The 24,940-nt window shown below is 58.3% G+C and overlaps 6 protein-coding genes and 2 non-coding genes across 8 annotated transcripts; 5 read left to right on the top strand and 3 right to left on the bottom strand.

Annotated features, from left to right (window-relative positions):
* Positions 1 to 185: 185 nt before the first annotated feature.
* Positions 186 to 288, top strand: A1Q1_t191. The gene has a single exon. It is a non-coding gene; the product is annotated as a tRNA-Arg (tRNA).
* Positions 289 to 1,147: 859 nt separating this feature from the next.
* Positions 1,148 to 4,173, top strand: A1Q1_07395 (uncharacterized protein; the record flags this gene model as incomplete). The annotated part of the gene is made up of 4 exons (XM_014327631.1): positions 1,148 to 1,247; positions 1,322 to 2,160; positions 2,212 to 2,676; positions 3,421 to 4,173. The coding sequence occupies 4 exons, from the start codon at positions 1,148 to 1,150 to the stop codon at positions 4,171 to 4,173; spliced, it is 2,157 nt and encodes a 718-aa protein (XP_014183106.1).
* A 246-nt stretch (positions 4,174 to 4,419) lies between these two features.
* Positions 4,420 to 5,169, bottom strand: A1Q1_07394 (uncharacterized protein; the record flags this gene model as incomplete). The annotated part of the gene is made up of 1 exon (XM_014327630.1): positions 4,420 to 5,169. The coding sequence occupies one exon, from the start codon at positions 5,167 to 5,169 to the stop codon at positions 4,420 to 4,422; it is 750 nt and encodes a 249-aa protein (XP_014183105.1).
* Positions 5,170 to 13,389: 8,220 nt separating this feature from the next.
* Positions 13,390 to 17,363, bottom strand: A1Q1_07393 (uncharacterized protein; the record flags this gene model as incomplete). Its single annotated transcript, XM_014327629.1, has 4 exons — positions 13,390 to 14,244; positions 14,299 to 14,803; positions 15,287 to 16,706; positions 16,850 to 17,363. 4 exons carry the CDS (start codon positions 17,361 to 17,363, stop codon positions 13,390 to 13,392), a joined length of 3,294 nt encoding a protein of 1,097 aa, XP_014183104.1.
* Positions 17,364 to 18,223: 860 nt separating this feature from the next.
* A1Q1_07392 (uncharacterized protein) lies at positions 18,224 to 18,592 on the bottom strand (the record flags this gene model as incomplete). The annotated part of the gene is made up of 1 exon (XM_014327628.1): positions 18,224 to 18,592. One exon carries the CDS (start codon positions 18,590 to 18,592, stop codon positions 18,224 to 18,226), a length of 369 nt encoding a protein of 122 aa, XP_014183103.1.
* A 1,373-nt stretch (positions 18,593 to 19,965) lies between these two features.
* A1Q1_07391 (dihydroxy-acid dehydratase) lies at positions 19,966 to 21,702 on the top strand (the record flags this gene model as incomplete). Its single annotated transcript, XM_014327627.1, has 1 exon — positions 19,966 to 21,702. The coding sequence occupies one exon, from the start codon at positions 19,966 to 19,968 to the stop codon at positions 21,700 to 21,702; it is 1,737 nt and encodes a 578-aa protein (XP_014183102.1).
* Positions 21,703 to 22,091: 389 nt separating this feature from the next.
* A1Q1_07390 (uncharacterized protein) lies at positions 22,092 to 23,197 on the top strand (the record flags this gene model as incomplete). The annotated part of the gene is made up of 2 exons (XM_014327626.1): positions 22,092 to 22,123; positions 22,183 to 23,197. The coding sequence occupies 2 exons, from the start codon at positions 22,092 to 22,094 to the stop codon at positions 23,195 to 23,197; spliced, it is 1,047 nt and encodes a 348-aa protein (XP_014183101.1).
* Positions 23,198 to 23,674: 477 nt separating this feature from the next.
* On the top strand, positions 23,675 to 23,778 carry A1Q1_t192. The gene has a single exon. It is a non-coding gene; the product is annotated as a tRNA-Ser (tRNA).
* Positions 23,779 to 24,940: the final 1,162 nt, after the last annotated feature.

Raw genomic sequence — 24,940 nt, 5'->3', positions numbered from 1 at the left:
TGATCCCATGGCACTACCCCTCCGGCAGTTTCAATCAACCCAATCCGTCTTCGGTGCACATTCCACACCGGTGCAGGCTGTCGTGCGACCTGCAGCATCCCTACGATGCTGGAGCCAAGCGACGGAGCGAGAAGAGCGAGAAGAGCGTGGCGGAGCGCTGGCTTACGTGATCCGCAACAGGATCGGCCCTCTTATTTCAGTGGTAGAATATTTCTTTCCTACGACATTCTCAAGCAGGTGTTGCTTACTGAAAGGAAACGGTCGCGGGTTCGACCCCCGCAGAGGGTTCGCAGCTCTTTTGCTGCATGCATTGGAGCTTTACGAGGGAGCGAGAGAGATGGGAGGGTTGGCGAGTTGATGTGGGGTCAATGATGAGGGTAGAGCTCGCCTGTGGTTGGTGGCTGTGCCCTGGATAGCGGCCTGACAAGTCGGCCGGGCGGTTCGCGATTGTGAGGGCTGTCAGCTCTAGGAGCGTGGTGCGAGAGGCCTTCGTGAGCGCGGCTGTGCGGCAGTTGCGCAGATACTCTACATCACGAGATCAGAGAGTTGCAGAAACGCGCATGGGCATGTGGGTACGAGAGGGCGTGTACTTGGGGAAAGAGGAGGATAGTAGAAGGGCCTACATTGGGCCAACCCTGAGCCGAACACAGAGCCTTTGGAGAATGGATCTGTTCAGACTTTCGGCCATCTGGATTCTCTTCAGACTTTCGGCCATTTGGATTCTCTTCAGATTCTACACTCACAGCCTCTGCGCCACTGGCGGATTTCTCGGTGTTAACATGATTTATCGGAGTCGGAGATGTGTATTCCAACTTGTCACTGGTTTAGCGGCCAGTGGCCGAGATTGGTTGCCGTTCGACCCTGAGAGAACTCACCGCACAAACCTCACGCGAAGGCAAAAGCTGTGCGAACGGTTGAATTGATGGACTGAAGGTGTGCCATAGCGTTGGACGCATCAACTGGCACTCACTATTAGTATGGCGACCAGCGGTGAGCCGCACAGCCGAGCGGTGTTTACTTAGGTAGTTTACTAGCGCACACCGCCCCGTCAAGGCCGACTCCGCCCAGCAGGCGCAGCACTCAGCGAGCATAAAAACTAGGCCTCTGTTCCCTCTCATACTTTCAGACATTCACAACAGCGACCACAATGCGGGCGACCACTATCCAGCGCTTCGTCTTGTACGCTGCCGTAGCGCCGTTTGCTCTGCTCACATTAGTCTTTTGCCTGATCCACGCCATCGCAATGTGTGAGTTACTCTTTCGTCCCAGCTAACATCAGTCGCATGGGTCGAGCTCGACTCTGGCTTGCTCGCCCCGGCAGGCGGCAACCTCGGCCGCGCGGGTCAAATCAAGTCGAAAGCCTGGTCGCAGAAGTGGAAGTACGCTGGCCAGAATCTCGCAATTGAGCGCGTCCGCGGGTCCGACTCTGCTGCGGTGGTGTTCGCCAACGTGATCCCGACATTACTCGTTGTGAGCTGGGCTGCAGGTGTCCTTGTCTGGCTTCTGATTCGGGCGTGCTGCAGCTCGCTGAGTAGAGTGCGCTCTCTGCGCTCGGAACTGCGTGCTCTCCAGTGGCTCAGCATTGCCGGTGGGGTGATCGTGTTCTGGTTCATTGTCGGATACTTCGCCCGCCTATCTGTGCTTGCTCGTCACAGAGGAATCGTATACGTACCCCGCCTGGTCGCACTGGAGTTCGCTTGGGCGTTACCGCTTCTGCTGGCAGTTCTTTGCGCTTGGATTTGGCTGCGCACTTGGGCAAAGAGACACGCCAACGGACAGTACCATGCCAGCGTGAGGGTATTGGAGCAGGGGAAGGGGTTCAACACCTACCAGATCGAGTCATGGAAGAACGACGAAGAATCTTTCCGGTCAAGGATGTCTGGTGACCCGGACGGCGAAACGCAGGCTGAGGCAGAATGCGAAACCGAGGTCACACCGTTCCAGTTGGCGCCGACACAGCCATACGCCCACACGACCGCCATAACCGTTCCAGAGCTCAAGGAAGCGGACACACCTCCGGCTTACCGTAGCCCAACACCAGGAGCGGGCTACAGCGCTGCCTTGCAGCCCAGCCCAAAGGAGCTTCGGCAGCCAATCGCAGGACCGTCGGCACGTCCGACTAGCTCAAAACGACAAGCTACGAAAGCCGAGTACATGAGGGTGTGCAACCCTTAACTCTTTCCATACTCACTGTTTCCCGTAGTCATTTAGAGAAAACATAGAGATCAGAAGGAGAATGAAGGGTATCGATTACCGTGTGTAACGAAAGTGGAGAAGCGATGTTCTCAGGGTCCGGCGGCGTTATCTGTCCCTTATCGACATCGCCCTGACCCCACCACCGAGCGTCCAAACCCTACCAGCGTTCTTGCTTGTGTCGAGAATCACCTTCCTGCGGGATGCTCTCGATCTGCTGCAGACCTGTACCACAGCGGAGCACACGCCAGAGCTCATGTCCTCTCATTACTGTTCCTGCCCGTCATCGATCTTGGCACTCAAGTGGCGAAAAGCTGTGTTATCGTCATTGATCAACGTTCTTTATCAGCACCGCCCCACTCCTCGATGGCACCGCATGATGCAACCGTCATTCCGTCGGAAACTAACCGTCTCGGAGTTCGGATCACCATCGCGCCTCAGGATAGGCTTTCGGCCAAGCTTTCGATCCCTAACAAAACTTTCGTACGTCCTATTCTCGCTCATGACGCATCTTTTGGCTACTCAGGGAGAGTTTCAATGAGACGCTAAGAGGCTGTGGTACAACTTTGTCTTGCACTAGGCGCCGATGCAAGGGGGAGCTGTCTCCCAGAGCGTGACTGATACCTAGCCGGAGATGTTCAGGCTGACATGAGTTGGACCTGGAATCGCATTGATTGCAGCAGCTCGCTGATCGTGCCTGGTAATGTGCACAGGAAATCCATGGGCGTCGTTGGAACAACCTCACTCTATCTCGGCGCTAGTAGTCGGCATTGGCCAACAGTGGCCCACCGCTGCGCGGCCTTGGAGCTATGCCCGCCGACGCGCACCACCCGCACTCAGCAACACAACAGCACCGATGGTGAACCGCACCAGGCACGGAGTTCCGAAGTCCGAGCACAGCTTGCTTGTACGTCGGCCGCAAGCATAAAAGCTGGCTCATGGCCATCAAGAGCGCCAGCCCATCCCCTCGTCAATCCGCACAATCATGAAGGCACACAACATACAGAGAATCATCTTGTTCGCGGGTGTACTGCCCTTTTCAATTCTGACGTTCGTCTGGAACATCATCCGCATTGTCAGCTTCTGTAAGTGCTGCTACTCCCCTGTTGCTAATGACCAGTTACCAATGTGGACATCGCGGATGGCCTGCGCTTGCATGCGGGCGGCAACCTCGGCACGGGGGGTCCCTATCGGACGCAGTACGGCAGCAGCAGCGGGTTTCCGCAGAGCAGCTGGCGGCGCGCGTACTACTCCTCGTCGGGCAATCGTGCGGCCTCCGGCTCGCCTGGCGGATTGCGAGTCGTTAACACGGACGGTGCCATCGCCGCAGCCGTCTTCGCCACCATCCTTCCCACGTTTCTGGTCATGTTCTGGTCATTCGCCGTTCTCGTGTGGCTCCTCATCATCGCCTTCAGCAGCCCGATCAGCGCACAGCGTTCTCTCCGCTCCGAGACCCGCACCCTGGCCGTGTTCACGTGGCTTGGACTAGCGCTCATGATCTGGCAGCTGCTCGGCTTCTTCATCCCCGTCGGCATCCTGGCTGCGAAGGTGCCTGTGCTGTACGTCACGACGTTCATGGCGCTGCTCTTCGTGTGGGGCTGGCTGCTGTGGCTCGCCCTCTGCATTGCTTGGGTGTACGAGTCCCGGTGGGCGAAGAAGAATGCCCACGGCCAGACGCAGCAGAGCATGCAGACGCTCGTGTCCCAGGAGGCGGCGCTCGATTTCAACGCTTACGCTGGCAACAAGGACTGGGACAGCGAGAATGAGCGTCCTAGCTATAACGCCTACCGCACTCCGTACGACACGACTATTGGCACAAGTGAGACGGAAATCACGCCGTTCCAGCAGGCCGGGCCCAGCGTTTCCACCGATGCGAAAGGACGTCCTATCCAAGATCACGAGGCATCCATCGCCCCAGCCCATCCAATAATCTCGCCCACCGAGACGAAGGGTCAATACATGCGTGTACACAACCCTTAGCGCACTTTGATGAGCACCCATAGAGTTTTTAGTACACGACAGAATAACCCTCCGCATGTATCAGTGCGCTCAGTCATTCCCTCGGCTGCAACATGTCACTCTAAGATGAGGCCGAATGCCAACTCTCGTAGCTAGAGAAGGTCATGCCCTCCGTGTCTTGCACGATAAACTTTCGGTGTCCCAGTATTTTACAGCCCCAGTATTTCGCCTGACTCCCTTGTACAACTGCCTTTGCGTATCAAGCCTCTACATACTTCGCGTCCTGCACAGCGTCGGTCCGAAACTCTCCTGAATGATCTGCACCTTCTCAGACCAATACCGGTCCTCAGGCACCCACCTCCGCGGCGCAGTCACCACCCTCTCTGTGTTCGTGAAATCAGAGCTAAGACCCACTTTCTTGTAAGAGTCCACTAAGGCCTTCGTCATCCCCACCCGCTTCGATTCCGGAGGACCCTTGCTCGAAAGATGAGGTCCTAGGATGCAGTCGCCCCTCGGTAGAACCCCCTTCCAGCTAGGGTGACATGCGGACGGCAGTTCCGTTGTGCGGCGTCCCGCGCTCGTTGTCACGAGGCTCTCGGGGGGCGAAGTCTTGCTCCAGTCATTCGGAGGACGATCGTATCCTTTCGTGTCGCTTGGCTCGTTATAGGTCTCCAAATACGGCGTGACTGCGGGGTCTCGGTATCCAAGCGCTGTGCCACGTAGCAGCAGATCCGGTCCCATTCTGCTCCAGTCTCCATCCGGCCCGTCAAAGCTGTCTAGCGTCTGCAAACTCGCACCCCACTCTGCCTTCGAGTAGTGACGCTTCACGTAATGTGTCTCCCAAAGATAGACGCACAGCACCGTGACCCATAGGGCCCACGCGAAGAAGCATCGCATGACCACAAACCGCGTCACCTTCAAGAATCCATTCAAGACTTCCTTCATGGTGAACTGGCCTATCGTAGCCCAGACCTGCACAATGAAACCGGAGACGACAAGACCGAGGAGCAGGCGCATCTCGTTACGGATGGAGCGAATGCGACTCGTTCGGGAAGAGAAAACGCTGCTGTCAGCAGGCGGAGATATAGGACTCACGCAAGGAACACCCAGATGAGCACAGCTAATGTCCACGCCAAGCACAGCAGAGCTGGCAGGATCTCGCAGAGTGCACCGCCAGCTCCCCAGTTCATTGATGGCACCTGGCCCATTCGTAGGTAGTCTTTTGGGTTCTTCCCCTTGACTCCTCCTCCCACCACGTCAAAGAGACTGTTATGGAAAAGATCGCCCATTGCTTGTCCGTCATCGACTATGCGTTTCAGCACAACCCTAGGCAAGGGCCACTAACAGCAGAGGAAGAGCTGTATCAACCACCAGGTAATGTTCAGCAGAGAGAGAGGCAGCAGCAGGCCATACAAAAACAGACGCTGCGTGTCGTATGCGCGCATGGTGATGCGATCTGTTGACAGTTCAGGTCTGTCAACGAAAGGACACAGCTTGCGCTAGATAATGATGTTGTCTCGACGCTCAGCAAGAGCCATTCCACTCCGCATCTCGAACTTGGCTGCCTGACAACACCGAAGGCACATTCGGTTGAGCTCACATTCCTGATCATAGCGGGGTTGGGCTGGCCGCTCGGAGTCCGCGCCGAGTCCGATGACCATGTCAGGCACCGCATGAAGAACGCCGAGATGGGGAGGGAGGCACGGGTGGTCATGTGTGTCGCGAAGCTCCTATCGCGGGGACTCTACAAGAACGTCAACGACTGTTTGTTCTCTACGTCATCAACGTGGACTACTGCGTGCAGGTTGGGACGGTCGTGGGATGCTGCGCCAATCATTTCTCAGTCCGTAGACGCCCAGCGGTGGCGCCGGTGGCGTTGCCGTCGAACCGGGTGCCTTAAGGGCTGGCCGAAGCTATTCTCTGTCAGTACCGACAGTCGGGCCAATATATAGACCACGCGGTTTTGGTGCTGAGCTCTTGAGCTCATGTCCAGTTCTGCGACTGTACAAAGGGTTACACAGACTGTTGGAACTGCGGTCGCGGGTGAAACGAGGGCACCGAAAGACACCTTCCTTTCTCCCTGGCGGTAATGGGGGGTGCAGATATGAAGTCCTGCATTGGCGATCCTCCCGGCCTCCGACCCTTTGACGTCTCTGCGTCCGAGGCTTCTTCTGACAGGACTGTGTTTGGTCGAGGGCCATCAATGTTAAGTTAAAAGAAGCAATCAAATGCTCTCAGATACACGGAGATGGCTAGACTTGCCCACATAGTACTCCGCTGGTGCGCCGCTGATCGCAGAGCAAGTGGCGCAAAGTCACGGCGCTGCCAGCATCTGCGGCCGTAGTCAGCCAGCGTGCGCAGAGTGCTGCCGTCCGCGGTGTTGTTCACCCATCTCCAGTCCTCATTCGAGCATCCATACAATCACGAGCTCTAGTCGAAGAGGGACGCCCGCCGGTGGCGTACGGTGAGTAGCAAGCCGGGCCGAGTGGCACACAATACCGTCAAAACCCGACGAGACGTCCATCATGAGTGGGGCGTGGGAAGCACTAAACCCCTGATTCCAGCACAGGCAGCACACTGCGGAGCATCGCACTTTGATCTCAGCGGTGCAGACTGACAATACCCTGCGCAGATTGAATATGTGATAAGCGCATCTTGATAGCGCAGGTCAGGTGGCTAGCTCTGTGCTGAAGGCAGAACCACCGGAGACGGTGAGCACGCCGTGCCGCAACGTTAACGCGGAGACTGCGCAGACATTCCCTTCTGGATGGTCTATCGTCCGTGACCGCGATACGCTAGCGAACGGTGGTCTTACAGAGGCCGCTCGAGACCACGAAAAGTGGCCACCCTCTCTCAGTACTGCAGATGCTTCTATTTTGCTGGACGCATAAAAGAGGGGCCGGAGCCTCATGATCCCTTGTCAACTTGCCTTTCCTTATTACCTGCTACCCTCATTGCCTCATCGTAATGAAGCTCATCGCTGTTGCTGTCACCCTCTTCGCTACCGTCGGACTCGTGGCCGCTGCACCTTCGAAGAATGGTTGGGACCAGTGAGTTCTCAACTGTCTCAGTATGTAGCTGATACCCAGCCGCGACCCCGAATGGTGCAAAAACCATTGGGCGGAATGCCAGCGCAAGCGCTCCGAAGATGTTCAAGCCGTCAATGCTTAAAGAGGGTCGATATCTTCGACATTGTCATGATCCAAGTATCGAATGCAACTACAGCCAAAGCGCGGAATCTGTTGAATCAGCTTGCCGTCCATGAAGAACGTAAAACCACTGCATGTCCAGGAGCTGCGTTCCATTGCTTTGTTGCACTGCCTACCTGTTAGAAGTGACTACCGAGGCTACAGCACCCCCAGTTGTCAGATGTCCAGCCCCACCAATGCATTGACCGACTCACCCACCCTCTGATGATATGATCCCACTTCCGTGATAACGGCGCGCTTAGCTCTTCTCAGGAGGTCTGGTTCCGATTGCGTTGATTGCGGTAAGCACGCCGTACTACCAAACTGTAGGTCCTGCTAGACTATCTCTAGCGGGAATAGGTGGGGTCATGCTCAATGCAGCAAGGCGACACCTGACGTGGTCGTGCGAACTACTCACGAGACCACTGATCGGCTGCATGCCCTGGAACGTTCGTTCGGTAATAGGAGCTCTCTGCCCCGCTTCGCTGTCTGTCTCTGTATATAAGGTCCGCCATGTCCTTTCGAAACACCTCAGCCATTCCCTCGTCCTCAACATGAAGCTCTTCACCATTGCTGTTGCTCTTCTCGCCACCGCCGGCCTCTCTGCTGCTGTGCCTACACCCGTGAACGGTGATCAGAAGTATGTACGAAGCGTCAGTGAAAGCTAATGAACAGCCAGGACGTTTGGGAGTGCAGGCACAACTGGGCCAACTGTCACCGGAAGCGCGTAGGGGGGGGATGGCTCAGCGTAAGCACATGTCCAGTATTCCGTTCAATGACACTGATCCACAGCGATGACCCCTACTGGTGCAAGAACAACTGGGCTAACTGCCATCGCAAGCGCGGATACGGAGATGGCTCGGCGTGGGTACAACGTATTGTCACAGACCGCTGACCTGTAGTGACGACCCCTACTGGTGCAAGAACAACTGGGCCAACTGCAAGCGCAACGAAGACGTCGAGATCGTTGAGGCATGATGCCGCTTGTAGTCCATCTATGATGACCGATGAACAAATAGCTTGCTTAGAAGGGCCCACGCAGAACCATACTGAGAGCACCATGGGCATGACGCATTGCCTCTCAGCAGCGTCTACTTCGGGCTCCTCAGGGTTGAGGTGGTGACTTATCGTAGACATTCCGCTAGGTGTCGATCACAATCCTGGTGCACGGCTACCAACGATGTGAGCATCCGATGCCAGTGCATCCTCACACCTCAACGGCAACGTGCAGGATGTTTCCAGCGGGCATGGCTCAATGTGCCCGCGGTTATGTGTATTGTAGGGTTAATCGCCGGAGAACACGCCGCACCCACGAACTCTAAACTCTCCGTACTGTAGATGCAATTCACTTAGTGAGTAGGCAGCGTGGGGTCTTTGCCAGGAATAGCTGCTCCACTTGGCCCCATGCTCGCACGAGGCGGGGCACATGACCAGCGTGCACGTTCCTCGTGTTCTCTGGTGTGCAACCTGCCTCATCAAAGCTGCCCCACTAGTCTTCCGAGCCATATAAGCTGGCATCGAGGCTCCATCCTACCAGCAGCGTCAATTGCTTCATATTTCCAAATCCCCCGGGCCTCGACACACAATGAAACTCGTTGCAGTCGCTGTCGCTTTCCTCGCCGCCGCTGGATTTGTGGCTGCTTCGCCGATTCCTCAGGAGTGAGCCTCTGCGAAGTCGTCCTCGACTAACATGCAGCCCCGAGACGAAGTGGTGCATTTCTCACCCGTTGCTGTGCCGTCCTAAGCGCGACCAAGGCATTGAGGCTTAAGCCGCCCCCTTTGCCGTAAACTATACTCTTTGAATCATGCACCAAATGTCCTTCTGCACTTTGCCAGTAGCTGGGGTTCGGAGCGGCGAGGGGATGTTGACCACCTCGGTCTCATCGCCGGACAGTGAGGCCCCTCTGACGGCAGGCGGTCCGGTATTTAGCGTAGCGCCGGAAAGTTCGGCAAAGTGAAGATGATGGAGCGACTGCACCATGTGCTCCGGGGCGGCCATTGCGTAGAACGCCGATCCTCAGGCTCTGGAGGGACAGTACTTTGCTCTTATCGTGCAAGTGGAACAGCCTCGGAGTGCTTCCCACCTGGTTATAAGATCATTTTGTAGGTTGCAGACGCTGACGGACAACAGCTCCAATCCCATCAATCTCCGACCACGACCATGAAGCTTTTCACAGCCATTACCGCCCTCATCGCCACCATCGGCTTTGCCTCTGCTGCCCCAGCGCCCAACGATCAGTGGGTGACCAACGGGGAGATCCCAAGCTTACCCACAGCAACGACTACATGAAGTGGTGCCTCCAGCACCCGACCATCTGTCAAGGAAAACGTGATACTGATCAGTGAGTAACGAGTGGACCACCAATTGACAATCAGCAATGAGTACATGAAGTGGTGCCTTAAGCACCCGAACATCTGCCAGGGTTAGTGATGCTATACTTCGCCAGGGGCACGACGTATATAGTGACCACATGCATAACCAACTGCTCTCGCAGCTATAGCGTATCCGTGGCACTGACAGACGCTGCGTGCGGTTTTCCAGTCAGGCACAAATCAGATTGGCCGCTCTCTCCCGATCAGCTTATCTCGAGCTCATGGAGGCTGCGGAGGCTTCACACTGAGCTCCATATGTGCAAAAGGCCACGTACGCCAGAAAATAACCGAGTGAGAGCCGTCCAAACCCTAATATAGCGCAATGGTCACTGCACGATGCCCGCACGCGTTAGCCCTTGTCTGCCAACACTCGCCATGGGCAAGCTTACGCGTTAGTTGCCCCACCCCCACAGGGACCCTTTCAAGTAGTGACCGAAGGCCGCGACTACCGCCTGTGGGCATTTCCGCTAGGCGTAGTGTTCCCCTCGCTCAGTTCGCCGGGTATCGGGGAGACTACGCCTCAGCACCACTCGACCATTCTTGTAGCGTCGGCTCTCGGACCGACGGACCGCATACCGAGCGTATAGCCCTGGAGCCCGCCGGGGAAGCTAGTCGATCGCCGACGAGTGGTGAACGCAACGTTTTCAACCGCCTGCCTCTTCCACATGGTTGTCTCCGCCTTTGACTCCGAAGCGGCTGCAGCGTGTCCCGGATGGCCTGGCCAGGATCGCCGTGGCTCAGCGGCTTTGTCGTCCCGTCTGGGATTAAGGTCGACGACGAAAATTCAATGTAGCAGAAGACGGGCCCGTTCTCTGGGCGCCTATCGAGCGTAAATTAGGGCAATATCTCACCCCCACCTCATGTACAGGTCTGGTTCCCAACAGGGTCGTCGCCTCGGCGCCCAGGCGGGCAGGGAGTTGATGACACCGGCTCTGGCATGCACAGCGTTGTCGGCGATTGCGCCGCTCTGAGTCATAGTCGAATCGGCGACGGTCGTGGCAGTTGGTAACCTCGTGCTTTCTTCGATCGCTGTGGCGGTCATCGTCTCAAGACCGTTCTTCTCGCCTCCTTGCAAAGTCATTCCTGTGGGGAGCGCGTGTCCCCGCTCCGCCCATCGGCTTTGACCGACGTCAGTCAGCAGCTGCGCGGAAGACTTGCCCTTGGCAGCATATAAAACGGTTGTTCAGAGCAGTAGAATCACACCACCGACAATCTCAAGACAATCATGAAGTTCCTCGCCATTGCCACCGCTCTATTTGCCACCATCGGCTTCGTCACTGCAACTGAGAGTGTGGAGAAGAGGGACGATCAGGAGTGAGCTAAGGCCCTGTGGGCGTTGCTGACCATCACAGTGACGCGTACGCGAAGTACTGCCTGGCACACCCGAAGGAGTGCAGGGAGGGCTACTAAGTGTTTACCCAGCTTCTTACAGTACCATCCTCGTACGCCTACTGTACTGCTGCTATGTAACCTTGAAGCACACATCTCCATGAGTTATTTCGCCGCCAGGACATCTGCTGTACACCGTGGCTGATAAGTAAAGCCTCCCTCATTGTGTGTGACGAAGGATGGCGCAAACGTCGTCGATGCTCTTGTAGGTTCTCTTGTGGGTTTTCCGAGACGTGAACACACCAGTGATGCAATGATTAGGAGTCATGAGCCCGCGAGAGAGCTGGGCTCAAGGCAAGATACCGCGCTGAGCGATGCCCGTCGGATCTCTTCTTCCATTGCACCATCCTCCAACGCTTCCCCCCCCACCATTTCGGCGGAGGTTGCCATGTCACCCGCGGTTGTGATGGGCCTTGCGTTCACGAGTGCATGCCACATGGGCCGAAGTCACTAAACAGGTTACTAAGCGCCGCCTTTGGTAGCCGCTAGTTTCTATGAATTGTTTCTATTTTGACGGATTTTGTGTCAGAACGCCACTTCCCATTCACATGGACCATGTACCAGGGTCGCAAACAGAACGCCGACTGCTCCATCATGGCGCCCCGGGGCAGAGTGGACCCCGGCAGCCCTTTCAAGTGGGTCCGGTCCAGTGACTGAATAGAACCACGGCAACCTCGGCGTCCAACGTGCCCAAAGATAACTCATCGAGGAGCTTGTGCCGAGCTAACGCGCGGTCATCGGTGATCTGGCCGCGGCACCGTTGTCGCAGGGCGCCGAGCAACCCGACGCTTGTTATCGGATACCCCCAGCTCGAGCTGATAGTAAGCGCCTCCTTTAGTCAGATGATCTCACGCACAGCCGAGGCGGACGCAGAGGAAGTGGAGGCAGCGGGGCACATTGGGCCCGGCGCCACCCAGTGGTATATAACCACGAGCCCGCAGCCAATGCCTCACCAGTGACTATACCACCATGAGGTTCCTCGCTGTCGTCACTGCTATTCTGGTCTCTGCCGGTCTTGTCTCCGCAGTCCCTGCCTGTACAGGGTGAGTCCGCCGAGATGTCGCCGGCTGATAACAGTGCATGCGCGGAGGCATGCCGTAAGGACCCCGACAACTGCGACGCCTACAGCGACCCCCACAAGATCCACTGGTAGACGTCGCGCCGCAACAGCTGAGCAGTCTCAGCTTAATCACTTTGAAGCGGCTGCAGACGTAGTACACATATTGTGATCGTGCATGCATGCCCCTGTGTGCCCTCCACTGTCATTATGCAACTGATACTCTGCTCTTATACTTCTCCTGCCGAAACTGCAACGATTGTAGCCGCCGTGGCTCAATTGCTTGCTGTCAGCATTGCATTAACATGCACTCTCTCCGCCCACCGGAACCTCCCTTGTTATATCGTACTTGACTTGAAAACGTGAAGAATCAACGAGCACACTTGGGAGCGTCGGCGGGATCGTCCCGATTCTCAATGCCCATCGGAGCTCCCAGAAGGGTAGACCAAGAGCGTGCTAGTTTGTTAATACCAAGCTGATCTCGGGACTGCTCGAGTCGCTACCTCGGATGGTCCTGCTCCCGGGTGTTGGACTCAGACACTCCTCGCGATCGGAGAACAGCGGTTTGCGTGATCATGAAGAGGAGATGAGCACCTTCTGGCCGTTGGTGTCGGGTAGACCGGCGGGTCCACTGACAGCGTTGTCCAGTAATAGCACTTGGTGCGCCGCTACAGCGCGGCGATCAGTGAAGGCCGTCTTCTCACCGTTCTTCGGCACAGTGGTGCCACACCTGGGTGTGGTGTATAAGAGAGCATCGTCCGGACCCACCAGACACCCATCCAACTCGCCATGAAGCTCCTTACTATTGCCGCCCTCCTCGTTACCGCTGGCTTCGCGTCCGCCGCCAATGGGCGCTGTGATGCGTGAGATAATGACATAATGAGGTGAAACTGACAGCAGTGCCTGCTGGAGGGCTTGTCATCAGGACCCGGACAAGTGCCCCGACCCCGAAGAGACGTCTATAACGCGCATCAAGTAGACTCCGCCCCCGTGGTTTCCGAAATGCATAGTGCTGTAACCACCTTCTTGGTACTGTAGCCTCCTGTCTTCGTTTTCCTTGCTTGAGTCACTATCATCAATGAAGCTTGCTAAACCCGGCACAGACGAGACCGCTTAGGTGCTCAGTCGTCGCACAGCCCTCCATTGACTGAACATGGTAGTCTTGGACACGTCACTCATGTCAAGCGTCATATCTCCATGCCACCACTGCATCCGCATCTAGGTTTCTATCTACAACCGCGCATCAGTCTGGTCCCACACCCCCGCCCCCAGCGTAGCAATAAACCTGCCCATCGCCTCTCCGAGTTCCTCCGGTTTCTCCTGCACGATCAAGTGTCCCGCGTGGGCGACCTCGTGCCTACTCCTCCTGGGGCGGTGACACATCTCGTGCGCCGCCTTCTCCCCGCCCATCCATCTCGTATCGGCAGCCATGACGAACCCAACGGGAATCTTGAGCTGCTCGAGCGCGTCCCATGCCCTCTGTGGGGCGGAGGGGGACGCGAAGCAGGTGGCTTCGCACCATCGCGGTGTCGCGAGCTGAACTCCACCAGAAGGGTGCGGGACCAGGGACGTCCGGAGCCAGAGATCGAACACGGCGTCGGTCCAGTCCTTGCACAGCGGCGAGTTCCTCATCTCTGCCGCGGCCTCGAGGCTCGCCCACGTATCCTTCCGTTTCAGCGTCGTCAGGGCCATGGCCTGCCGATGTCCCCAGGCTTTGGGGGTACACATCGGCTCGACGAGGAAGGCGCCCGTGAAGAGCTCGGGTTCAGTGAGCGCGGCGAGGACGACGTTGTTCCCGCCGATACTGTGCCCGACGCCGATGACTGGGACGCGGCCTGGACTCTCATGCCAGTCGAGTTGCCAGCCCGCGGTCGAGGGGTAGGCGGGGATGACGTGCTTGATCAAGTTGAGGAGGTTGCGCGCCCCGTCGTCCCAGGTCACCTTCTCGTTGAGCCGGCCCGCGTTCAGGGCAACAGAGACGCCGTGGTGCGTGTCGTCCACTAGCCAGACGTCGTTGACCTGCAGGCTCGAAGGGAGGGGTGTGTCGGTGCCAAACACCCCGGGGCGGGAGGATGTGAGGAGATGCTGGATGGCCGGGATCCAGTGCTGCCGTCAGCCCCTATACGACACGCCGCTCACCTCCTTGTTCAGTCCATTGGCATGGGCACACACGAGCGTCACGCCCCCCTCGACGGGCTCGAGACGCCTCCACCGCTCGATACTCAGCCACTGGCCCTCCCCTGCCTCCTTCTGGGCCTGCCCGATCTCCTCCGGCTTCCATTGCGTAGCCTCGGCCTCCAGATTTCCCTTCACGATCACTTTCGCTTCGTCCGCGAACCGCTTTCGCCGGACCTCCACCGGCTCCTTGGATGTCGGTTCGGGACCGTACGGCGCAGAAGAGCGGGAGTGTGCGCCGTAAGAGACCCGGCTCTGTTTCGGGTATGCGGCTGGGGCTGCATGGAGGGTACGTTCCCATCCTGCTGGGGGGTTGAAGGACGCAGGGAGAGATGGACGGTCTGGGTGCGGCGGGGCGGTGGAGGGTGGAGGTCGCGAGAGGGGCAGGAGGACGGTCGGCGGGCCTTGAGGGGAGGGGGCGACTGAGGGGCCGAGGTGCGGAGGGAACGTGGACACCATGTCGTCTGTGCTGGTCTGTTCGTGCTGATCGTTATGATATGGTCGTTGTCGTTGTCGGGGGTGGTGTGGACGGGCGATGAGCAATGCGAGACATTTATCTTGGTCATCTTTTGCGTCCTTTGCCGAGCCGGATACATGGATATCGGTAACTAGCCTTACCGACGGACAGCGCCGGTCTCCCACGGTGTCCACCGCGCCTTGGCCAGATAGTCCATGCTGCACCCTCGTCTCGTCCATAGTCCCTGCGGTGCTCATCTCATCGCAACTTTGTCATCTCTCCGCTATCGGACTGATCTGCGACTGGCTACAGATGCTGGAGGGAACCCGATTATGTCTATGCATGTCGCGTAATGGTACAACACATCTCTCTATGCACTGTGCGCTGTATCTCCGGCTGCCACACTTGTCCTCAACCCTCTCTCCGGTTGTGCGTCTCAAGCGGTAACGACTGCGGCTCGCCGCGCTGACCTCCGACGCTCACTGAATGACACACCTCGGGTCAATCCCCGCATCCTCGAGATTCTCCTTCGCGATCTCCTTTGCGTTCTCGCTCTGTTTCTCGCGCACTTCGCGGGGGAACCAGTCCTTCATGAAGTTCATCAAGTGCGAGTCGAGATTCGTCTTGTCCGCGATGAGGACCGTCTCCTTCCGGCACAGGGGGCAGTTGTTGCTCCCCCTCTGCTGCATCTTGACAAGACACCTCACGCAGAACAAGTGTCCGCAACTGAGACGGATCGGCTTGAATGCAATCGACATGCAAATGAGGCACGCGTAGTCGTCCAGGCTTGGCAGGATGGGCAGGAGCGTCTCGGTCAAAGAGGCGAGCAGGACGTGCGGCAACGAGGTGGAGTAGAACGTCCACCCACGCCCTCGCGCCAGGGGTACGAGACTTCCGGCGGATAAGGCCGTGCGCTTATCGTGCTTCTTGAGGATCTTGCGCGCCGCCTCGATGTTGGCCGTCTGGAACCGCTTCAGATCCAATAACAGTACGTTGAGACGGAGGAACTCGTCCCATGCCTTTCGCGTCTTCTTGCCCCGCAGCGTTCGCCGATCGCCCAGGCCGCGCTTGACCACTGCATTCGCAAAGGACGTGAGCCTCTTCTGCGCCTCGTCGACTGAGCGCTCGCCCCGGTCCCTCTCCGCATTGCTCTCAAAGATCTCGGCCTCGACCCACAGCGAGAAGATCTGCCGCCAGGCGTACAGATCCTTCTGGCTCGGATGCGTGCTGTGGTACACGTAGGGCGTTGGGTCGGACATGGAGTTGGGCGGGGTCGGGAGGTCGATAACGTCTCCGCTGGGCTGGATCGACGCGGAAACAAGCGCACACAGCTGTCGGACGGAGGCACTGAAGAGCTCTTGCTGATCCTTGTGGAACTCTGTCAGAGATTGCAGCGCTGCAGTGAGTACCTCGAAGAAGCGCACGTCCGCCTCGAGCGGGATGATGTACTCGCTCCCTGGGCTTGAGGCGACGCCCCGAATGCCCGCTTCGGAGGCGACGGAGCCGGGCCGCGACGGGATCTCCGTAATGGTTGCGCCGCCCGTGAACGCTGCCGGTGTGGTGGGCAGCTCAGCATAGCCTTGCGGCGGGGACGGCATCTCGCGAATGCTGTTGAGTGTCGGCGCGCCGAGTTCGCTAAGACCGGCTGTCGGCGGGGCGGGATAGTGCCTCGCCGCCATTGTCGGGGTCGCATCCTCGTCGTGCGCCTCGCCAAGGGACAGCTCGCGCATTCCCCGCTCCGGACCCGCCGCCATGGCCCAGATGGGTGAGGGCACGGAGCGGATCTTTCGCAGCTGCGGGCTCGGAGGGATGACGGGTGGCTCATCGATGTCGTCGCTCTCGTCTTCGGTATCGAGCTCTGAGAGCGTGGTCGCCGGCGACTCGAGAAGGATGTCGTCAGACTCGGACTCGAGTTCTGACACATGCAGCCGGATCTGGGGAATAGGCCGGTCGTCGCCTGATGTCAGCATTGGGAGAGTGCCGCGGGTGCGCGGAAGGGATGTGTGGGCCTGGGCCCGTGACCGGGAGTGACGCTCGGATGTTGGGTGGCAAACTCACCGTCCAGGATGTATTCCGCTTTGACGCCTCTTCGCACGCGGGGTCGGTGCTCGACGCTGGATGTTGCTGAGGGCGTGCGCTGCATCATGAGATCGGAGACGGAGATGGGCGCGGGACTCGTCGCGCTGCCAGCTAGCCTCGCGGGACTGTCTTCCCTCCCCCTCAGCCTGACACGATACCGATGCTCACTCTCGAGCTCCTCGACCCTCAGCTCCGGTTCCCCATTCGCGCCGAGAACTCCCGGGTCCTCAAACTCGAACTCAAACTCGGGCTCCTTCTCTCCATCGGACCTCGACAGCGGTTCTGGGGTGTTACCCTCGCTGTTGCCAGGTGATCGGGCGTCGGTGACGAGCAATCGATTCAGCACTTCGGGGGATAACCCCATTCCCTCGAGCTCGAGGACGACATCCTTGATGAGCTTTTTCAGCTTGCGGTACTCGATCGCAGAGTGCTTCCAGTCATCGGGGAAGGAGGAGGACTCGAGGATGCTCTGGAATTCCTTGCCGTATTTCATCGTGCCATCCCGTCTGCTTCAAACGGTTGCGGCGGCGGCGAGTGTGGAGGTCGTTGCGGGGCTCGGGGCGTCGGGCGGCGGTGGCGTCGGGCGGCGTCGGGGATGTCTCGGCGGTAAAAGATGGCCGAGGTAACAAGTGATAGGGGGTATGACAAGTGACGATCCGAACAACGATAAAGAAGACGGGGGGTATGAAGTGAGGATGGGATGGTCGAGGTAGGGAAAACAAATCGCCGAGCCTGGTCGGACCCCGCGCGATGTATTTGGTGGGAAGCAACCACGTGCGTGATCTTATCGTCCCCGCCCCACTACTATGGGCATTTACTCCGACCCGACCGACTTGTTCGCTTCCTGGGGCTCACCGTCACCGAACTTAGCACGCGCAGACAGTCCCCTGCGATGCGCTCAGCTGTGTGCTCGGTGGACTGTGCATACCTAGCGCAATACTGTGCACTCAAGCAAATCTGTGTGTACATCAAAGACTGCGGATTACAAAGAGGATCATCGTTAATAATGACACTAGCATTTGATCGGAGGTGAATGAATGAATGACCGTGACATTGAACAGTTTCGACAAGCGTGCCTGCCTCCCCCCCACTTCCCCGGTACATGTTTACGACCTCTCTTTGTCTGCCATTGGACTGCCTCTGCGATGCGAGAGACGTGCGTCGTTCCTAAGCCTATATTGAGACTCGCATGCAGTTGACTGTTACTCTATGATGCGCTACTGTTACACTCCATGATGCGCTGAACACTGAGCTCGTACCGGCTGGGTTCCCTTACAACATCAGGCGAGTGCAGGATAAGCACCATACGGAGCAGTAAAGCCCCTCAAAGTTTGCTACTGACTCACGCTCTTCTCACCCAATGCAGGCAGAATCGTCCTCCTGCAGTCGTCTCTTCTCTTTGCGATACTCCTCCCGAGCCTCCTGTACTCTATCCCGGCTCTCCCTACTAAACCCGGCGTTCGTAGGCTGAGCATGAGCGGCGCGGAGATCTGCCTTTTCGTCGGGATACCCTTTGGGCGGGGGCATGTTGGGAACAGAGGGGAGAGATCTCTGCTGGCTGGTGCTCGAGTCAGAGTCCAGCAACCTCAGCTTGGCCTCGAGGTATGCCGTGTTCCGGGTTCCCCCTCCGTCCGACGAGCCGGAAGGAAGGCAGCGGTCCAAAGCCTGCACTTGGGCATGGGAGAGCGCCGTCGAATGCGTCGAGCGCAGACAGCGAATCATTCGATGATCATCAGGTCTGTCTGTGATTAGTAGTGCTGTGCTCACGCGGTGCTGGCTCAAGCTTGATGGACGATTCCCGATAAACAGCCTCAGATGCTTGACGGCACGCGGGGACGTGGGCGTCTCAAGCACGGCGGGCTTGAAGCGCAGGAAGACATGCACTTCTGCCTACTACTTGCTCGTTATCGAGCGCGGTCAAGCGGGGGTGCCGGATACACTTGTCTCGTTACGGTGGGGTAACGTCGGAGCGAAAGGGCGGACGGCCGCAGGCCCACAAGATGTGGGCGGTTGGTGAGACGCATCAGCATCAGGCGTCAGAAGAAGCGGAACAAAGTATGGTGCTCATTGAGAGTGACAGAAACGTCGGCTATGAGCGAGATCGATCGCAGGTGATAGTGTCCGGGCCAGTCTCGCGGGCGCCATTGTCGATTGTTGTTGCCCACATTGACTGAGGAGGATGGGAGAAACATGGGGCGATCATCTCTTTGGCATCGTGGAGGTCGTGTTGCGTCGATCGCATATTTCCCACGGTGGTCCCGACACCACCTGTTCCGCGAGTTGGTAACCAGGAAGGATGCGCTACATGAATAGCTCAAGCTCTCCCAACCTTGCCAGGTATGTTATATGTCACCAGTCCCAAGACCAGGCCATCCTGTAGATCGGCAAATGGATGGCTCGGAGCATTCCCGCTGCTTTGTCGCCAGAATCGAGATAAACGGACCAGTAACGACGCTCTGGGCTCTCCACGTATCCAGATATCCGCGCATGCCGCGCATCCTCCACCTCCACTCTGCGCCCAGCCCGGATCTTCTTTTAGCGCTGATGGTCACCACCCTCCGTACATTTCCCACGGTGTCCCACCCGGTATCCCGGCCCGGAGACTCGGCCAACCCCGTGCCAAGCGGGAGCTTACACCGCCGATGCCGCACGTAGCCGCGCCATACCGGGCTCTGCCGCCGGTACTTGGCCGGCAGTTGCAGGTGGAGGCCTCTGTGGGCGGTGGGCTACTCAGCAGGAGTCGGATGACCAACGAGAAGAGCCCTTATTAACATCATTGACCTAGGACATCGTCGACTCTACAACCTTTCTTTCCACCACACACTCATAACTCACACGACAATGGCCTGCGAAGGATGTAACTGCGGCCGCGCCGAGGCCGAGGCCGCCGCTAGGGCTGCTGGCGACAACTCTGACGAGGGCGTTGCTCAGGACACGTACACCCGCGAGCTCCGATCCTTCACCGCACCCGCCGAGGGTGTCTTTCCCGCTTCGACTTCTTCAGGATTGGCGGTCCCGCTGCGCTCCAAGCTGTGGTTCGACGACAAGAATGACCCAGGTGAGCTCACCCGTAACCATCGAGGCTAACATCAGGAATGACGTCCATCTACCTCGAGCGCTACCTGAACAGCGGTACGACGCTGGCCGAGCTGAACGGAAAGGAGCGCCCTATCATCGGTATTGCGCAGACTGGATCCGACCTCTCGCCGTGTAACCGTCACCATCTCGAGCTGGCCAAGCGCGTGCGCGACGGCATCATCGCGGCCGGCGGAACGCCGATGGAGTTCCCATGCCATCCGATCCAGGAGACGGGAAAGAGGCCGACTGCCTCTCTCGACCGCAACCTGAGCTACCTCTCACTCCTTGAGGTCCTGTACGGATACCCCCTAGACGGTGTCGTGCTCCTGACCGGATGCGACAAGACGACACCCGCGATGCTCATGGCTGCCGCGTCGATGAACATCCCCGCGCTCTGCCTCAACGTCGGCCCGATGCTGAACGGCTACTCCAACGACGGCAAGAAGCTGATGGGCTCCGGAGCTGTGGCCTGGGACAGTCGCGCCCAGTTCGTGACAGGCCAAATCACGGCCGAGCAGTTCATCCACAACATGGCCCTGTCAGCGCCGTCTGTCGGACACTGCAACACTATGGGCACGGCTTCGACCATGAACGCCATGGCTGAGGCGCTCGGCATGGCTCTCCCCGGCTCGGCCGCCATCCCGGCCGCATACCGCGAGCGTGGAGCCTGCGCGTACCAGACCGGCCGCCGGATTGTGGACATGGTCCGCCAGGACCTGAAGCCATCAGACATCATGACCAAGGACGCCTTCGAGAACGCGATCGCGCTCAACACGGCCATCGGCGGAAGTACCAACGCGCCAATCCACCTGGGTGCCATTGCGAAGCACATTGGCGTCGACCTGTCCACTGCCGACTGGGAGCGCGTCGGATACGAGCTCCCCGTCATTGTGAATGTGAAGCCGGCCGGCCAGTGGCTCTGCGAGGAGTACTATCGCGCGGGCGGACTGCCCTCGGTCGTCGCCGAGCTGCTCGAGCACGGCAAGCTGCCGCACCCCGACGCGCTGACCTGCACGGGCAAGTCGATCAGTGACAACTGCAAGGGCGAGTTCAGTCTGGACCGCCGCGTGATCCTCCCCTTCGACAAGCCGATGAAGTCAGCCGGCGGCTTCCTCAATCTCTCCGGCAACCTCTTCGACAGCGCGATCATGAAGACGTCAGTCATCAGCGACAGCTTCAAGAAGCAGTGGCTCGAGAACCCCGAGGACCCGAATGCGTTCGAGGGCCCCGTCGCCGTCTTCGACGGCCCCGAGGACTACCACAAGCGTATCGACCAGAACCCCGATATCGGCAAGGGCCACATCCTTATCATGCGCGGCGCGGGCCCGCAGGGCTACCCTGGCGCGGCCGAGGTGGTGAACATGCTTCCCCCCGCCGAACTGATCAAGCAAGGCCTCGAGCTGCCCTGTATCGGCGACGGGCGCCAGAGTGGAACGTGCGGCACGCCCGCGATCCTGAACGCGTCCCCCGAAGCAGCGTCGGGGGGCATGCTCGGCTACCTGAAGGACGGGGACATCATCCGCGTGGACCTGAACAAGCGCACGGCCAACGTGAAGCTGTCGCCCGAGGAGCTCGAGAAGAGGAAGCAGGAGATGGGAAGCTACAGGGAGAAAATGATGCCCAAGAGCCATACGCCCTGGCAGGAGATCTTCCGCAATGAGACGGGAGAGCTTAGCGAGGGCATGGTCCTAAACCGCGCTGTCAAGTATCAGAGGATCGCGCAGACGAATCCGGTCGGAAGGCAGAACCACTAGGCGCTGAGCGAGCATAGCGAGCGCAGCGAGCGCAGGAACGAGGCAGGCTCCAATGTGTAGATTGGGGGCGAGTGTAGTCATAGTCGCATGCAGGATATTGATCCAAGCTCCAAACCAAACGGAACACTGTCGGGAAACCCGAAATATGCTCCACCCAGACATTCGGAGCCGGCACTGTCCAACTGTGGCATCTGTTCCTCGGAGTGATCACGAGACCAACACCCAGAGATAAGCTCTGCACCCGGGGCTGTGCTAGTCCGCAGGTGCGCAGTCTGTTGCTCCGCGCCGATCTCAACATTGTAGCATACATACACACAATATCTTCTCCATGGCAATGCATTGACGCTTGACATCTCATCACACACCCAAATGCTTCCCTAGCACCCATCATGCGCGCGCACGAAACCCAGCGTTGGCTCCTGTACGCCCTCATCTGTCCCCTCGCCCTGACAGAGATGGGGTGGAACGTCCTCCGTCTAGTCGTAACCTGTATGCCCTCCCTTCCTGCTTCAATCTAACGCTAGTCTCGGACGAACTCCGGCACGACCTGTCGTCCATCGACCAGCCGGTCGGAACCCGATTCTCGACGCCCGGACAGCACGGTAGTGGAGCGGGCTGGGTGCTCTCTACTGCTGTGCCCGTGTGCCTCGTCATGGGCTGGGACACGGCGCTCCTCGTGTGGCTCTTTGTTCTGCTTGTTACGCCCCGGAACAGCGGCACGCGCTCGATCCGCTCCGAGCTGCGCACACTTTTCGCCTTCATTCTCCTCGGTACTGTGGCTTTGGTGTGGCTCCTAATCGGAGAAGTGGTCTACGCCACGACCACAGGCGTGGGATACGTCCCGACGCACGCGCTCGTGTCGTACCTTCTTACAGCAGCTGTCATCGCGTCGCTGCTCGCGACATACCTCTGGGAGAGGATCTATGCCATGCGCCACTTCGCCAGGGCCGAGTGGGGAAGCTCACTCGCTACCCTTGATGCGTTTGATTCCTCTACAGAGGGCGATTGGGCACGGGACGACGAGGGCATTGTGGTTCGCGCAGCGGGGATGGGCGTCCTGGATGATCCGCCCCTCACGCCCTTCACGGAGAGTCCTGTGACAGTGGGATGGAAGGGGTACGACGCACCGCCCGCGGACCCGCTGCCCTCTATGGCCGATGGGGAGCAGCTGTCGACCGTACGGCTCAGTTCGGACTCTTGGACTTCGCCCCTTTCTGGCCGGCGGAGCTTGGAGTTGGCATTGGCAGAGAGACGGGAGCAGCTCCTGCGCGAGGCTGAAGAACGCTTCGAGCGCGAGAAGAGGGCGATTCTGGAGGTGACAGCTGTCGAGGGAGAGGGCAGCGAGCAGGAGGAGAGGTACTTGCGGGAGAAGCGAGCCATCCTCGATCTCGGCGGTGATGGGGACAGGCTTCAGAACGCTCGCGACGAATACACTTCTGAGAAGTGGAGGATACTCAGTGGTGACTTTGGACTGCAGCGTACACGCAGCGCGTAGGGCCTTCCTGTGGATGTCATTGAGGGCGACACTCTGCCATGCCCTCCGAACCACAACATGTCATTCTATAATATCGCGACGTCCATAATTCAGCTCATACTGGTTTACACCCGCATATACATCTCCTTATAATCCTACATCACCTCGTAATGGGATGCTACTTCATCAAAGCGTTACGAATGCCATCCGAGCGCACCACATCAACCTCGCCAATTCAGGCTTTCGACTGGATTACACTAGGAGCATGCCACCAGCCTCTGTATGGTGTAGTTGTGCACAACTGAGTTGAAGACAAGTGACACCTTGTGAAGCATAGACGCCCACCGCAAGCACGCCCTCATCCCCGACATATGAGCCAGACACGGATTGCTGGCACCCGTTGAGTGCCTGCCAGATCGCTGACAGAAGCCGGTGGCAATCGTGCCTGCGCCCCTGCGCCCCCTCCAACAGACCGTGTGGATCAATGGAACGTAAATCGGTGACGTGTCCGAGTGGTTAAGGAGTCAGATTTGAATTGCAATCAGCATCATTCAAAATACCTGATGGTTATCGCCGCGTAGGTTCAAATCCTGCCGTCATCGTAAAATCTTTTGTCCTTCTCCGGGGCAGCTGCTTTTGCTCTTGGGGCGACCTGCAGATGGGTTCACTGCAGGATTACGAACTTCCTTATGTCAACGGCAGGATGCGTAGCGTCTCACAAATAGGTTGAAACACTGCGACGACCTTCTCTGTATTGGGCGCTCGGCCGAGGGCACGTTGACTCCAGGTCTCTCAGAAAGTAGACTAGCGGCCTTCGCATACCATGCTGTGCTTTGAATAGAACTCTGATCCTCTTGACCGACGTACCTCTCGTCCATGATTGACACTGCGCTCCGGTTTGGGGTGTCCGGTGTTCTGGATATTCCCCGCGATCCACAGTGCTGGAGCGCGTTAAGTGATACTTCGCATCAATCGCCGACTCTGGAGCGCCGACGAGTGAAACATTTCATGCGGGCCCCAGACGTCGTACACGTTGGCCAGGTGCTCAATTGCAGCCCTCTTCGGTTCCCCGTCTCCCGCGCTCGTCTGAGTGGGCGTGTTCAAAAGGTCTGGCTCAGTGCTTGCTTGGAGACTACGGCGCTCGACATTGTTCGCCCACGGGGCCCACACCTCTCGGTCAAGTGGCGACGGCTGTCGCACTCCGTCTATTCGACATCGTACTACCCGCGTGGGCGTCTTAGTCTCCCAAGCACGAGCTAAGGTGACCCAAGGCCATGAAGAATGTCCTGCCAAGCAGCCTTCAACCAGCACCGAGGAAGCGCGGCAAACGCGTCCGTTTCCTCGTGCCTTGCGCGCGCCGCCGCGTCGGCTAGTGAGGAATGCCGTCACCTGACTTGTTTGGACTATCCCAAACCGGCCTAGTTTCGTCCTTCCTAGCGCGGACCGGCAGTCATGTGCCCCCTTCCTGCTCGGGCTTGCGACATCTTGCAAGGATGCAAGGGCTGCAAGAGTGCAGATACATGACCTGTGCAACCTTAAACCGAACAGAAGAGCTGCAAGACGCACAAGAAGTTCGCCAGGGCTCGAGTCTCCATGAATTGTCCGGATGGCAACCCCCCAGGACGGATCGCCGCGCAACAACTCACCGCAGGCCAGTTCGTGCAGTTCACAAACTCGCATGCCACCGCAGAAGCTCTGAAGGACCAGCAGCCGTTCACCCGCTGATTAACTGCCAGGAACAGTTAGGCACAGCGCTTGTTTCCA

The sequence above is a fragment of the Trichosporon asahii genome (assembly GCF_000293215.1).
Source record: "Trichosporon asahii var. asahii CBS 2479 unplaced genomic scaffold scaffold00009, whole genome shotgun sequence".
In the NCBI taxonomy this organism is placed as follows: Eukaryota; Fungi; Basidiomycota; class Tremellomycetes; order Trichosporonales; family Trichosporonaceae; genus Trichosporon; species Trichosporon asahii.
Note: the sequence above shows the minus strand (reverse complement) of the source record. Positions and strands in the feature narration are given on the sequence as shown.